The sequence below is a fragment of the Pristiophorus japonicus genome, chromosome 16 (genome assembly GCF_044704955.1).
Source record: "Pristiophorus japonicus isolate sPriJap1 chromosome 16, sPriJap1.hap1, whole genome shotgun sequence".
NCBI lineage: Eukaryota > Metazoa > Chordata > Chondrichthyes > Pristiophoridae > Pristiophorus > Pristiophorus japonicus.
This window is the reverse complement of record NC_091992.1, coordinates 53,319,405-53,332,427: the sequence shown is the minus strand read 5'-3', so window position 1 is coordinate 53,332,427 and position 13,023 is coordinate 53,319,405. Positions and strand designations below refer to the sequence as shown.

Below are 13,023 nucleotides of genomic sequence, written 5' to 3'. Positions count from 1 at the left end.
CAATGAGATCACCTCTCATTCTTCTAAACTCTAGATAATATAGGCCCATTCTACTCGATCTCTTCTTATAGACAATCCCCCCATCCCAGGAATCAGTCTGGTGAACCTTCGTTGCACTTCCTCTGTGGCAAGTATATCCTTCCTTAGGTAAGGAAACCAAAACTGTACACAATACTCCAGGTGCGGTCTCACCAGGGCCCTATATAATTGCAGTAAAATGTTTTTACTCTTATATTCAAATCCATTTGCTTTCTTAATTGCTTGCTGTACCTGCATGTTAACTTTCAGTGATTTGTGGACAAGGACACCTCTGAACACCAACATTTCCCAATCTCTCATCATTTAAAAAATTCTCTGTTTTTCTATTTTTCCTACTAAAGTGTATAACTTCACATTTCTCCACATTATATTCCATTTGCCATTTTCTTGCCCACTCACTTAGCCTGTCTATCTTCTCTTGAAGCCTCTTTACATCCTCTTCACAACTTACATTTCCACCTAGCTTTGTATCATCAGCAAACTTGGATATATGACATTTGGTCCATCATTCAAACCATTGGAACTAAAATGGGTAAATGGAGTTGTGAACAGACCAGCCATGATCTAGGGGTTGAATGGCCTGCTCCTGTTCCTATATTCCTATGTCTGGCAGCGAGACTGCCTTGTACTTACTATAAGCCACTTCTGCACAGTGCAAACTGCCGGGGTGTAGTTTAACCTGGCTTTCTTTCTTTACACATAAAATCACAAGTAGGGGCTCCCTAACCCAGCTATGATTACCCATGCCTGGTGTTGTAAGGATTTCCTGACCCAGGATCGATCCCATTATTGTCCCACACTTTCCTTACCCGTGCATCGGTCCAGACTGGGGCCCGCTGTTGAGCATGTGGCCATAAAAGGTGTTCATCCTGGTATCCTGCGTGCTCTCCTCGGCCGTGGTGAAGTGATAGTCCATCACTTTCTCGACAATATTGTGAGGAATCCCGCCTCCGCGGTCCGAGATCCTGCAGCAAAAATCACACAACACGACGAGTGTCACAAACTACTTTCCCTTAGCAGAGGGCTCAACAACCAGGGGGCACTGATTTAAAGTAATTGGTAGGAGGTTTAGAGGAGATTTGAGGGGAGTTTTTTTTTCACCCAGAGGGTGGTGGGGGTCTGGAACTCACTGCTTGAAAGGATGGTAGATGCAGAAACCCTCGCCACATTTAAAAAGTACTTGGATGTGCACTTGAAGTGCCCTAACTTACAGGGCTATGGACTAAGAGCTGGAAAATGGGATTAGGCTGGATTGCTCTTTGTCGGCCAGCGCGGACACGACGGGCCAAAATGGCCTCCTTCCATGCCGTAAATTTCTATGATTCTATGAAACTACCACCTCAGCATCCTCTGACCTCTCTGCAAACCTTATCTGAGGAAATGCCAATTCTGTGGACAGTTCACACTCCATATTATGGCTTGTTTCTGCAAAGAGGAATAACCTGAGAGGGAAAGGTTTAGGCAGAGCTGTGAATGGTTTTAAGCACCAATATCCTTGTGAAAAGGTAGACTTCCTGAGTCAATAAATTCGGGCACGACTCTGATTAAAAGTTCAGCATGGTTATCGATTAGTTGTAAAACCAGTTTCGGTAGATCTGACCGAGGTGATTATGTAACTGAACAATCAAAAGGCTCGAAATACCAATCTTTTTTGATACAACAGTGATGTATTCTGCTGAAAGCGGCTGAAATTTGAGGCAGACTCCGATAATCTAGAGTTCTACCCATTCTAAAATACACGCTGAATTCCGATCGAACTGGGGGCGGGCAGAATTGGTGCAAGTAGGACAGTCCACAAAAACCAGGTTACATCGAACCTAGTTCATCATCACAGTAAGGACACTATGGACATTCCCATATAGCTCCTTGCAACAACAACTTGAGTTCATATAACGTCTTATATGTAGTAATACATTGCAAGGCACTTCACAGGAGTGTAGTCAGACAAGAACGGAAACCGAGCCAGACAAGGGTGACGAACAGTTGGGTGCGAGGTAACTTCTGAGTAGATACGTTAAATTTTTATCGTATAATACTCCTTGAAGCGCCTTGTAACGTTTGACGTTAAAGGTGCTACATAAATACAAGTTTGAATAATAAGGGATTCAAGGGTTATGGGGGGCGGGCAGGAAAGCCAGGATCAGATCAGCCATGATCTTATTGAATGATGGAGCATGCTCAAAATGGTCTACTCCTGCTCCTATTTCTTACGTTCTTATGTAAGTTGTTGAGAATTTAAAGCAGAGGTGGGAGGCAGAGAGGTAATGTGCAATGTAGTACACGCATTGTGATGTACAGTGTAGTCAGAATCGAGGAAGACTTGCTTCCACTCTTAAAAATGAGTCCTTAGGTGGCTGAACAGTCCAATACGAGAACCACAGTCCCTGTCACAGGTGGGACAGATAGTCGTTGAGGGAAGTGGTGGGTGGGACTGGTTTTCCGCACGTTCTTTCCGCTGCCTGCGCTTGATTTCTGCATGCTCTCGGCAATGAGACTCGAGATGCTCAGCGCCCTCCCGGATGCACTTCCTCCACTTAGGGCGGTCTTTGGCCAGGGACTCCCAGGTGTCGGTGGGGATGTTGCACTTTTTCAGGAAGGCTTTCAGGGTGTCCTACAGTGTCCTACACTGCAGTGTAGTACACGCATTGTGATGTGCAGTGTAGTACACGCATTGTGATGTGCAGTGTAGTACACATATTGCGATGTATAGTACATATATTACGATGTGTAGTACACATATTACGATGTATAGTACACATATTACGATGTGTAGTACACATATTGCGATGTATAGTACACATATTGTGATGTGCAGCAGCTGCAGAAATTCTCTGAACATTTCTGATACTGAACATTACATTAAAAATTACAAATGCAATCTGCTCAAGTCTTACTGATGAGCTCAGCCACAGTTTAAATCAATGTTTGCTTTCCAACTCTCTGACACTGCACTTTATACTGCTTTTTCTGCTCAAGCGCTGTGACCTTGCAGCTATCCCACTTTCAATGTTTGCCTTCTATCAGTAGAGGCAGTGTTATGTACCTATGTTCTGATAGATCAGGTAGAGAGCTGCCACTGCCCACTTCATTAACTGCAGACTTTACCACTTACTGCGTCTCACTGCCTTATTGTTCCCCAAATGCAAGATTCAGACCTGCTAAGTCGGCACCCCGACCAGGTAAAGCATTGTGCGGACCCGTTTGATCTCATCGGTCCATCTGGTTAAGTGGTGACCATGATGATCCGATTGCAGTGATTGTGTTCACAGCCATCACCATATTTAGTGAGAGGACACATTGTTTTAGTGAAAGCCCATTTAAGGGACACATGTTATGGGTGCCATCTTTTGTGTGAGAATTTAAATTGAAAGATCCATTGACATTATTCAAAGGAGAGCAGGGAAGTTATTTCCTGACCAGTATTTATCCCTCAACCAACAAATTAATGGGCTAACGTCTCATTGTTGCTTGTGGGACCTTGTTGTGCACAAATTGGTTGCCGCATTTCCCTACATTACAACAGTGACTACACATTGACTGTGAAGCACTTAGGGGAGGTCTGAGGTTGTGAAAGGCGCTAGAGAAATGCAAGTTTGTTCCTTCTTTATTCAAACAGCTACATGGGATGGGCCATCAGACTTCAGTGACATTAGGGGACCGAAACTGCCCCTCTCCATAAGCTCCATTAACACTAAGAGGTGGGAATGGAGTAGAGGGGCCTTACGACCAGGAGCAAACTGATTGGCCAATCAGTCTGAAATTGCCCCCGGGCTGGAAACTGCAGGAACGGGTTTCCACTCCGCCCGTTTTCCCGCTGAGTCGGGCACGCGCTGACCCCTTGCCGACCGGCGCCGGCAGCCACCTCTCCGCCCTCGTGCGGTAATGTCACGTGGTACTAAACGATGCTGCACTTTGCTTTTTTGGAGCTTCCTGATATGGGCACAGTAAACAGCACAGGATGGTTCACTTGCAAGTGACCATTTCACCTAACACACCTTCCCTTGTGCGCTGTTCTGTTTCGGCACTGACTACAGATAAGTCATATTTTGTATGGGGCTGTCTCCTCCTGTGCTACGTGTGAGTTTTCAGGTTTCTGCGTGGCTCAGCAAAGTCTTAGCCGGAGTCAGGTTCATAAATTGTTTGGCCTATTTCCCGGACTCTGCTTCCAGTTCACTGGCATTATATTTTGATCCATGGCATACAGTCAGGCAGTCCATATGACATTAATTTAGTTCAGTAGTGGAGTTAACAATTTTGGCAAAATTTACTGGCTTAACAGCAAATGACAGCAGAAAACATCCAGTCAACAGGACTGAGCTAATGAGTGAGGGAGGAATCAGGAGCCAGCAGCTTGATGTTTTTCTTGCTTTTAAAATCTCTGTTATATTGTTACATTCTCCTGTTTCAATCCCTCTCTATTACTACACGCGCAGAAGGTGGATTAGCAACCTGCTCCCTATGAGAAGCTCTGAATGACATCGCTGTGAGAATTGAGATGGTCCTCGCCCACACCCCTCCGTCCTTTCTGTAAGAACCCCAATCAAAACCAGTTATGTCAGCAATCGTGGAAGCTCATCTGAAATTTCCCTCCGACGTACCCAATTCATACACTGACATGTAAGGTCAGCTGACTGCCAGATTAACTTTTTATTTTCAAATCTTCTACCTTCAGCCAAACACCCAATCAGCTATCACTGACTTAAAAACATAGAAAACAGGTGTAGGAGTTGGCCATTCGAGCCTGCACCACCATTCAATATGATCACGGCTGATCATGCAACTTCAGTACCCCACTCCCGCTTTCTCTCCATACCCCGTGATCCCTTTAGCCGTAAGGGCCACATCTAACTCCCTTTTGAATATATCCAACGAACTGGATTCAACAACTTTCTGTGAGAATTCCACAGGTTCACAATTATCTGAGTGAAGAAGTTTCTCCTCATCTCAGTCCTAAATGGCTTACCTTAGACTGTGGTCCCTGGTTCTGGACTTCCCCAACATCGGGAACATTCTTCCTGCATCTAACCTGTCCAATCCCGTTAAAATTTTATATGCTCCTATGAGATACCTTCTCATTCTTCTAAATTCCAGTGAATATAAGCCTAGTTGATCCAGTCTTTCTTCATATGTCAGTCCTGCCATCCTGGGAATCAGTCTGGTGAACCTTTGCTGCACTCCCTCAATTGCAAGAATGTCCTTCCTCAGATTAGGAGACCAAAACTGCACACAATACTCAAGGTGTGGTCTCACCAAGGCCCTGTACAACTGCAGCAAGACCTCCCTGCTCCTATACTCAAATCCTCTTGCTATGAAGGCCAACATGCCATTTGCTTTCTTTACTGCCTGCTGTACCTGCATGCCTACTTTCAATGACTGATGTACAATGACATCCAGATCTCGTTGCACCTCCCCTTTTACTAATCTGTTACCATTGAGATAATAATCTGCCTTCCTGTTTTTGCCACCAAAGTGGATAACCTCACATTTATCTGCATTATACCGCATCTGCCATGCATTTGCCATTCATCTAACCTGTCCAAGTCACCCTGCAGCCTCTTAGCGTCCCCCTCACAGCTCACACTGCCACCGAGCTTAGTGTCATCTGCAAACTTGGAGATATTACATTCAATTCCTTTTTCTAAACCATTAATGTATATTGTAAATAGATGGGGTCCCAGCACTGAACCCTGCGGCACCCCACTAGTACCCCACTGCCTGCCATTCTGAAAAGGATCCGTTTATTCCCATTCTTTGCTTCCTGTCTGCCAACCACGTCAATACATTACCCCCAATACCATGTGTCTTAATTTTACATACTAATCTCTTGTGTGGAACCTTGTCAAAAGCCTTTTGAAAGTCCAAATACACCACATCCACTGGTTCTCCCTTATCCACTCTATTAGTTACATCCTCAAAAAATTCCAGAAGATTTGTCAAGCATGATTTCCCTTTCACTTGGACCGATCCTGTCACTGCTTTCCAAATGCGCTGCTATTACAGAAAAAGAATTGCATTTATATAGCGCCTTCCACGACCACTGGATGTCTCAAAGCGCTTTACAGCCAATGAAGTACTTTTGGAGTGCAGTCACTGTTGTAATGTGGGAAACGTGGGAGCCAATTTGCGCACAGCAAGCTCCCACAAACAGCAATGTGATAATGTCCAGATAATCTGTTTTTTTGTTATGTTGATTGAAGGTAAATATTGGCTAGGGCACCAGGGATAACTCCCCTGCTCTTCTTCGAAATAGTGCCATGGGATCTTTTACATCCACTTGAGGCAGTAGACAGGGCCTCAGTTTAACGTCTTATCCGAAAGACAGCAACTCCGACAGTGCAGCTCTCCCTCAACACTGCACTGGAGTGTCAGCCTAGTGGGACTTGAGCCCACAACCTTCTGACCCAGAGGTGAGAGTGCTACCCACTGAGCCACGGCTGACACCTAAAAGCTGTACTTGTACTGCAGTGAATAACGACACCGTGCTTTCGAAATCCGACCACTGTGACACACGTTCAAACAGAAGCAGTACAATTTCTGCTATTGCAGGTCATGCTGCATCTTACCGTAGAAGGCTGGCTCACACTCTGTCATTTATCCACTGATATCGTAAACTCTAATATAGCAGTCGGCAGCATGCCACACCCACTAACGTTGAGACCTTCAATGTGACATTCATTGCTTATTGTTCCCTCAGAAACTAAAAATAAAAATGGCTAATGGAATGCTGGCTTTTATTAAAAGGGGTCTGGAATACAAAGGGGAGAAAGTTATGCTACAGCTCTATAAAGCTCTAATTAGGCCCCATCTGGAGTTCAGTTCTGGGCACGCACCGCAGGAAGGATATTTTGGCCTTGGAGGCGGTGCAGCGCAGATTCATCAGAATTATACCAGGGCTAAGAGAGTTAAGTTATGAGGACAGATTGTGTCGCTTCGGCTTGTATTCCCTTGAGCATAAGAAGATTAATGGGCAATCTATTTTAGATGTTTGAAATGATTAAAACAGTTGATAGGACAGAGAGAGAGAAACAATTTCTGGCAGTCCAGAGCAAGGCAGCATGAACTTAAAATTAGAGCAGATCCATTCAGGGGTGATGCCAGAAAGCAATTGTTCACATAAAGGGGAGTGGGAATCTGGAACGCTCGCCCCCCAAAAAGCTGGAGGCTGGATTGATTGAAAATGTCAAAACTGAGATAGCTCGGTTTTTTTGGCAAGGGTATTAATGGACGTGGAACCATTCCTGTATCCTTCCCAAATACTGAGGCCATTCCCTTTTAAAAGACAGCTCCTTGCGGTAAAGTGCTCCATGATGTAATAATTCTGTGAAATTGCTCCAATTAAAGGAAAAATTCTGGAAACTGTCGAAGTAGGATTATCTTAAACACAGAGAGGGCACTTTCTGCTGCCAAGTTTAATTCTAAAAGGTTACCATAACTACACCGTTGACGTGCTTTTCAATGGGTTGAGACACCAGATATAAAGTTTGTTCAAATGCATGAGCAGGAAGGTTCACTTTTGTCCGGTATTTTGGATATTTTCAGGCAAGAGGGGCTTTGTTGACCATTGACTTACAGTTGGGCAGTGGGTAAGATGCTGGACCGGCAACCTATAGGTCGTGAGTTCAAATCCGACCACGGCAAGTTGTGAAATTAAATGCAATAAATCTGGTCATTTGTCGGCCAGAAAAACTCCACGTGTTTCACTGATGTCCTTCAGCCACTCCTATCCGATACGTGACTCCAGTCCTACACTATGCGGTTGACTACTTAAGGCCCTCTGCAGTGGCCTGTTAAGCCACCCTGTTACAAAAACAATTGCCATCCCAGCAGCGCCCTCTCAGGCTATCTTGGGTCACTACTTCCCAAATCAGAGATAAGCAGAAAAAAATGTGAAAGCAGGTTTATAAATTCAGAATTGTTCCATAGAATTACACAGCACAAAAACAGGCCATTCGGCCCAACTGGTCTATGCTGGTGTTTATACTCCACATGAGCCCCCTCCTACTCTAATTTCCTCTTCTAGCCTGTCCCTCTTTCCCTCTATTCCTTTCGCCCTCAAGCTATCTGCTTCAAGCACTCCATGTGACTGCAAGTTCTACATTCTCGCCACTCTCTGTGTAAAGAAATGCCTCCTAAATTCTTTATTTAAACTGTTAATGGCTTCCTTAATTTACGCTCTCTTGTTCTGGATTCACCCACAAGTGGAAAGAGTTTCTCCGCATCCACCTTATCGAACTCCTTCATAACTTTGAAGGCCTCTATCAGGCTTCCTCAGCCTTCTCTTCCAGAAAAAAGCCCCAGCCTGCTCAATCCTTCCTGATAGTTACATCCTCTCAATTCTGGTTTAAATTCTTGTAACTCTTTTCTGCACTATCTCCAGTGCCTCAATATCACTTTAGTACACACTACCCCAAGTGTGGTCCAACCTAGGTTTATAAAAGTTGACTGTAACGTCCCTGTTTTTGTATTCTATTCCTCTAGAAATGAACTGCAGTACTTTGTTTGCACTCTATATGGCCTCATCAACCAGGTGCAAAAGTCCCGCCCCACCAGCTAAATTGGGCTTACCGCCTCTGAGAGGAAGTGGATTGCAACATCTTGCGCTCCACTTCCTCTTGGGGGCGGGTCCGGGGCATTCACCTCATAGCGCTGACGGGAACACAGGGCCCTCCTCTTACATTAAAGGGGAGCGCATGCTGCGGACTCTGCATTAGGGAGAAGGGGCCACCGCGAGACTACCAGGGAGCAGAGTGCCGTGGCAGCAGTCCGGCATAAAGACGGAGTGCAGGGCTGCAACATCGCGGCACGGACACTGCAGTATGAAGATGAGAAGGCGGAGACTGGTAAGTCGGCCATTTCAACAATTTTCAGCGCCACACATCCTTTGATAATCACCCCGCGAGTGGCCTCAAGCCCAGTACGCGCCCTGCGAAGCTGTCGCTCCAGGGCGAAAATGGGTTGCTGCGCACAGTGATGACATTGTCAGGAGAGGGCACTACCGTTTAGTGCTGCCCTTAAACCCCGGCGAAATTTTGCGGGAGTCGGTAGCAGTGCCGCGCCCGAGCGAAAAGTCGTTTATGCCCCGTTATCACCCCCCCGAGGGCGCAAACAAGCCAAATTTTCCCGCTTATGTATCTGCATTCCCACATCTCTTTATTCCTCCATGCCATTTAGTTTCTTTCCTTCCAAGAAATAAGAACTAGGAGCAGGAGGAGCCTGCTCCGCCGTTTAATACGATCATGGCTGATCTGATCATGGACTCAGCTCCACTTCCCTGCCCACTCTCCATAACCCCTTATCGTTTAAGAAACTGTCTATTTCTGTCTTAAATTTATTCAATGTCCCAGCTTCCATAGCTCTCTGAGGCAGCGAATTCCACAGATCCACAACCCTCAGAAGAAATTTCTCCTCATCTCAGTTTTAAATGGGGGGCCCCTTATTCTAAGATTATGCCCTCTAGTTCTAGACACCCTATCAGTGGAAACATCCTCTCTGCATCCCTCATAATCTTATACGTTTCGATAAGATTACCTCTGATTCTTCTGAATTCCAATGAGTAGAGGTCCAACCTACTCAACCTTTCCTCATACGTCAACCCCCTCATCCCTGGAATCAACCTAGTGAACCTTCTCTGAACTGCCTCCAAAGCAAGTATATCCTTTCGTAAATATGGAAACCAAAACTGCACGCAGTATTCCAGGTGTGGCCTCACCAATACCCTGTATAACTGTAGCAAGACATCCCTGCTTTTATACTCCATCCCCTTTGCAATAAAGGCCAAGATTCCATTGGCCTTACTGATCACTTGCTGTACCTGCATACTAACCTTTTGTGTTTCATGCACAAGTACCCCCAGGTCCCGCTGTATGCGGCACTTTGCAATCTTTCTCCATTTAAATAATAACTTGCTCTTTGATTTTTTTTCTGCCAAAGTGCATGACCTCACACTTTCCAACATTATATTCCATTTGCCAAATTTTTGCCCACTCACTTAGCCTGTCTATGTCCTTTTGCAAATTTTGTGTGTCCTCCTCACACATTGATTTTCCTCCCATCTTTGTATCGTCGGCAAACTTGACTACATTACACTCAGTCCCTTCTTCCAAGTCGTTAATATAGGTTGTAAATAGTTGGTCTCCTTATTCCTCTCACCACCTCACACTTCGCTAAGAATGAGATCAGATGGCATACTGTAAGTGGCATCACTTTCTGGATGTATTATGACAGCAATGGCTTGAAATATTTTGGCAAGTTAAAACTGGAACATTCTCCATGAACAGCTGTGATCTGAATTTTGCTTACTCATGCATCGGGTTTCAGAAGCATTGTGATGAACATGAAAGTGATCTCTACTGACTCAAGGTTTTCAGAGAAATGAAGACAGCTGGCTGCTGAAGGAAAGTTGAGATACAAAGAACGTGCTTTTATACAGTGACTTCCATCACCCCAGGATGTCCCAAAACACTTCACAGCCAATGAAGTACTTTTGGAGTGGAGGTCACTGTTGTAATGGAGGGAAATGCGTCAGCCAAATTGCTCAAAGCAAGGTCCCAGAAATAGAAATGAGATATATGATCAGATAATTTTTATTTGTGATGTTGGTTGAGGAATAAAGGTTAGCCAGAACACCAGATAGAACTGCCCAGGTCTTCTTCGAGTAGTGCCACTACATTGCGTGTGTGGAATGGTCACACGTAAGCATATAGTGATGCAGCACCCCCAGCACAGAGTGGGAGAATGAGTCAGTTAGCTTCTTCAATACAGAAGGCCAATTACAGTCGAATGAGGGTCTACTAATGGAGCACAGCTTCGCTTAATTTACTCTGTAGATGTTACGTCTTTAGATGCTCTGATAATGACTCCACGAGGCAATGTATTGTACTTGAGCTATAGTGACCTTAGTCCTTTATTGATAACTCCAGAGTGAGGATCACACCTGGTGGCCTTCCTTTTATACTAGGCCTGGCACATCTGTACAGGTAATCCACAAGTCTCCCACTGAGGTGCCCCCTGGTGGCACACCTTGTAATAGTACAAGCAATGATAATGTAGGATACATGGCATCACTCTCCCCTAAGCCTTTAGTGCAAATCGCCTTCATGCATTGACTGTGCTCTGGTTGAACCTTGGAGGGTCATTTCCATCTTGGGTGAGTAGGTGGTGTTTCGTTGGCAGTGGAGGTGCTGGTGGTTTCTGTTTGTGCGTCCATGACCACTCCATTCTCTCCCCCCGCCCTCCACATATAGATTATGCCGGTGGCTCATTACATTCATATACATTCAAGTCCAGAAAAAAAAGTTTGCATGTACATTATTACATTTGAGGTACAGTTGTGAGGTAAGACTGGTGAGGTACATACTTGATATATACTTGGAATCAGTGCTGGTGCGTGAGGGCAAACTAGTACCAGATCTGCTGGATGATATACAGGTGGCCTGGTGGCGGCGTGGTGCCCAGTGCTAGCAGTGAAGACTCGGTTGGCTCAAGTTGCCTGCTCTCCGGGCCTTTGCCGTTGCTCCTAGCATCGGGCAGGTTCACAGATGCCTGTGACCTCCCTGTCCTTTCCTTGTGCTCCGGGCCGCTGCTGCTCCCTGAGGAGCAGTCATCTAGCAGTGCACAGGGAACTGCTGACTCGCTGGCCTGGGCGTTATTTGGTTTGGGATCCTGGCTGGTCCCAGTCCCATTTGGGAGAACCGTTGTGGGTGATCTTTCGTTCCCGGGTGTGGCCTTGGTGGTGATAGGGTCTGGGGGCTGCACCTTAGCGCGGTTTCAGGCTCGTGGCAGTTAGTGCCATCGAGTGCCTGAGAGGTGGAGCCGATCAGGGGCAGGGTATCGATACCGGTGCCGTTGCCTTCCTGAGATCGTTTGCTCTGCAGCTTATATGTATTGGCTGCTTGTGGCCACACTCCATGGTGCATAACTCTGGACCCAGGGATGCAGGCTACTACACTGGGTAGCTCGCTGGACCTGTGTGTCTGCCCGCTGCATTGACTGTATGCAGTTGAAATCCTACATCGCACAACGTTTCATTACTCATAGTAAATAACCTGTAGCTCCGATCGAGATCGCGTGACTTTTCTTTGCTTACTGCATGTACACAACTCTGATCATCAATAGTACATTTTACATCTAACTCACAGTTGCTCTTATACTGACTGAGAGTATGGAACTGTCCCTTTAAGTGTGGTGAGTTGCAGGCCTCCTTTAAGAGAGCCTTGCTATCTTTACCCCAATCCTCTTCTCCGTTTGGTGCCACGTGTTGCTCCATCATCGCTGTACCGCGTGGTCTGGCTGCCACCATCTTTTTCTTCAGCGCATCACCTCGTGGTTTGGGCGCCATCTTTCCTCCATCCACGATGTCGTCTGCGGTGATCCTCTTCTCCCCGGGTTCTGCCACCGAGGCTGCAAAGTCGCCTTTGGATCTGATTTTCTTCCTCCGGAGTCCTGCCACTGGAGCCTGGAAGGTGCGTTCGGGTCGTCTCAGCTGGATCATCTCCACGCAGTCATGCTGAGCGGTCTGTGCCTCGGGTGCTGTGCTGGTCTGCTCTCTGATGCTGGGTCCGCCCTCAGGTGAGGGCTTGCTTTGCCTCTGAGCGCGGAGGACGTTGATCGCTGGAGGGATGAAATCTTCCCAACTCCAATGGATCTTCTCCATCCACCTTCTTCCGAGGAGCATTGGTCCATCACCTGCAACAGTCCACAGAGGTAACCTGTGCACCGCACCATCATGGAGTACCTTTACCTCCGCACTACCAACAACTGGGATAAGTTCATCGGTGTAGGTGCGCAGCTTTGCTTGAACCGGGACCAACTTGGGTCGTTCAGTGTCCCATAGCCTCTCAAAGGCTTCTTGATTCATTACTGACCAGCTCGCCCCCGTGTCCACTTCCATGAAGACTGGAACGCCGTTTATCTCGACTTCCATCCTCAACGGGGAACGCTCGGTGGTGCAGGTAAACATGCCATACACCTCATCGTGGGGCTGAG

General features: G+C 46.2%; 1 protein-coding gene across 3 annotated transcripts in view; it reads right to left on the bottom strand.

Moving 5' to 3' along the window:
* The window catches only part of bckdk (branched chain ketoacid dehydrogenase kinase), a 123,537-nt gene that overhangs the window by 23,409 nt on the left and 87,105 nt on the right, over positions 1 to 13,023 (bottom strand). For 2 of the 3 annotated variants that reach the window (XM_070858126.1, XM_070858127.1), the window contains exon 10: positions 849 to 1,004. In XM_070858126.1, the coding sequence (XP_070714227.1) occupies positions 849 to 1,004 (156 nt within the window). Of the gene's footprint in view, positions 1 to 844; positions 1,005 to 13,023 lie in introns of those variants that run through there. The other variant, XM_070858128.1, reaches the window with a different exon arrangement.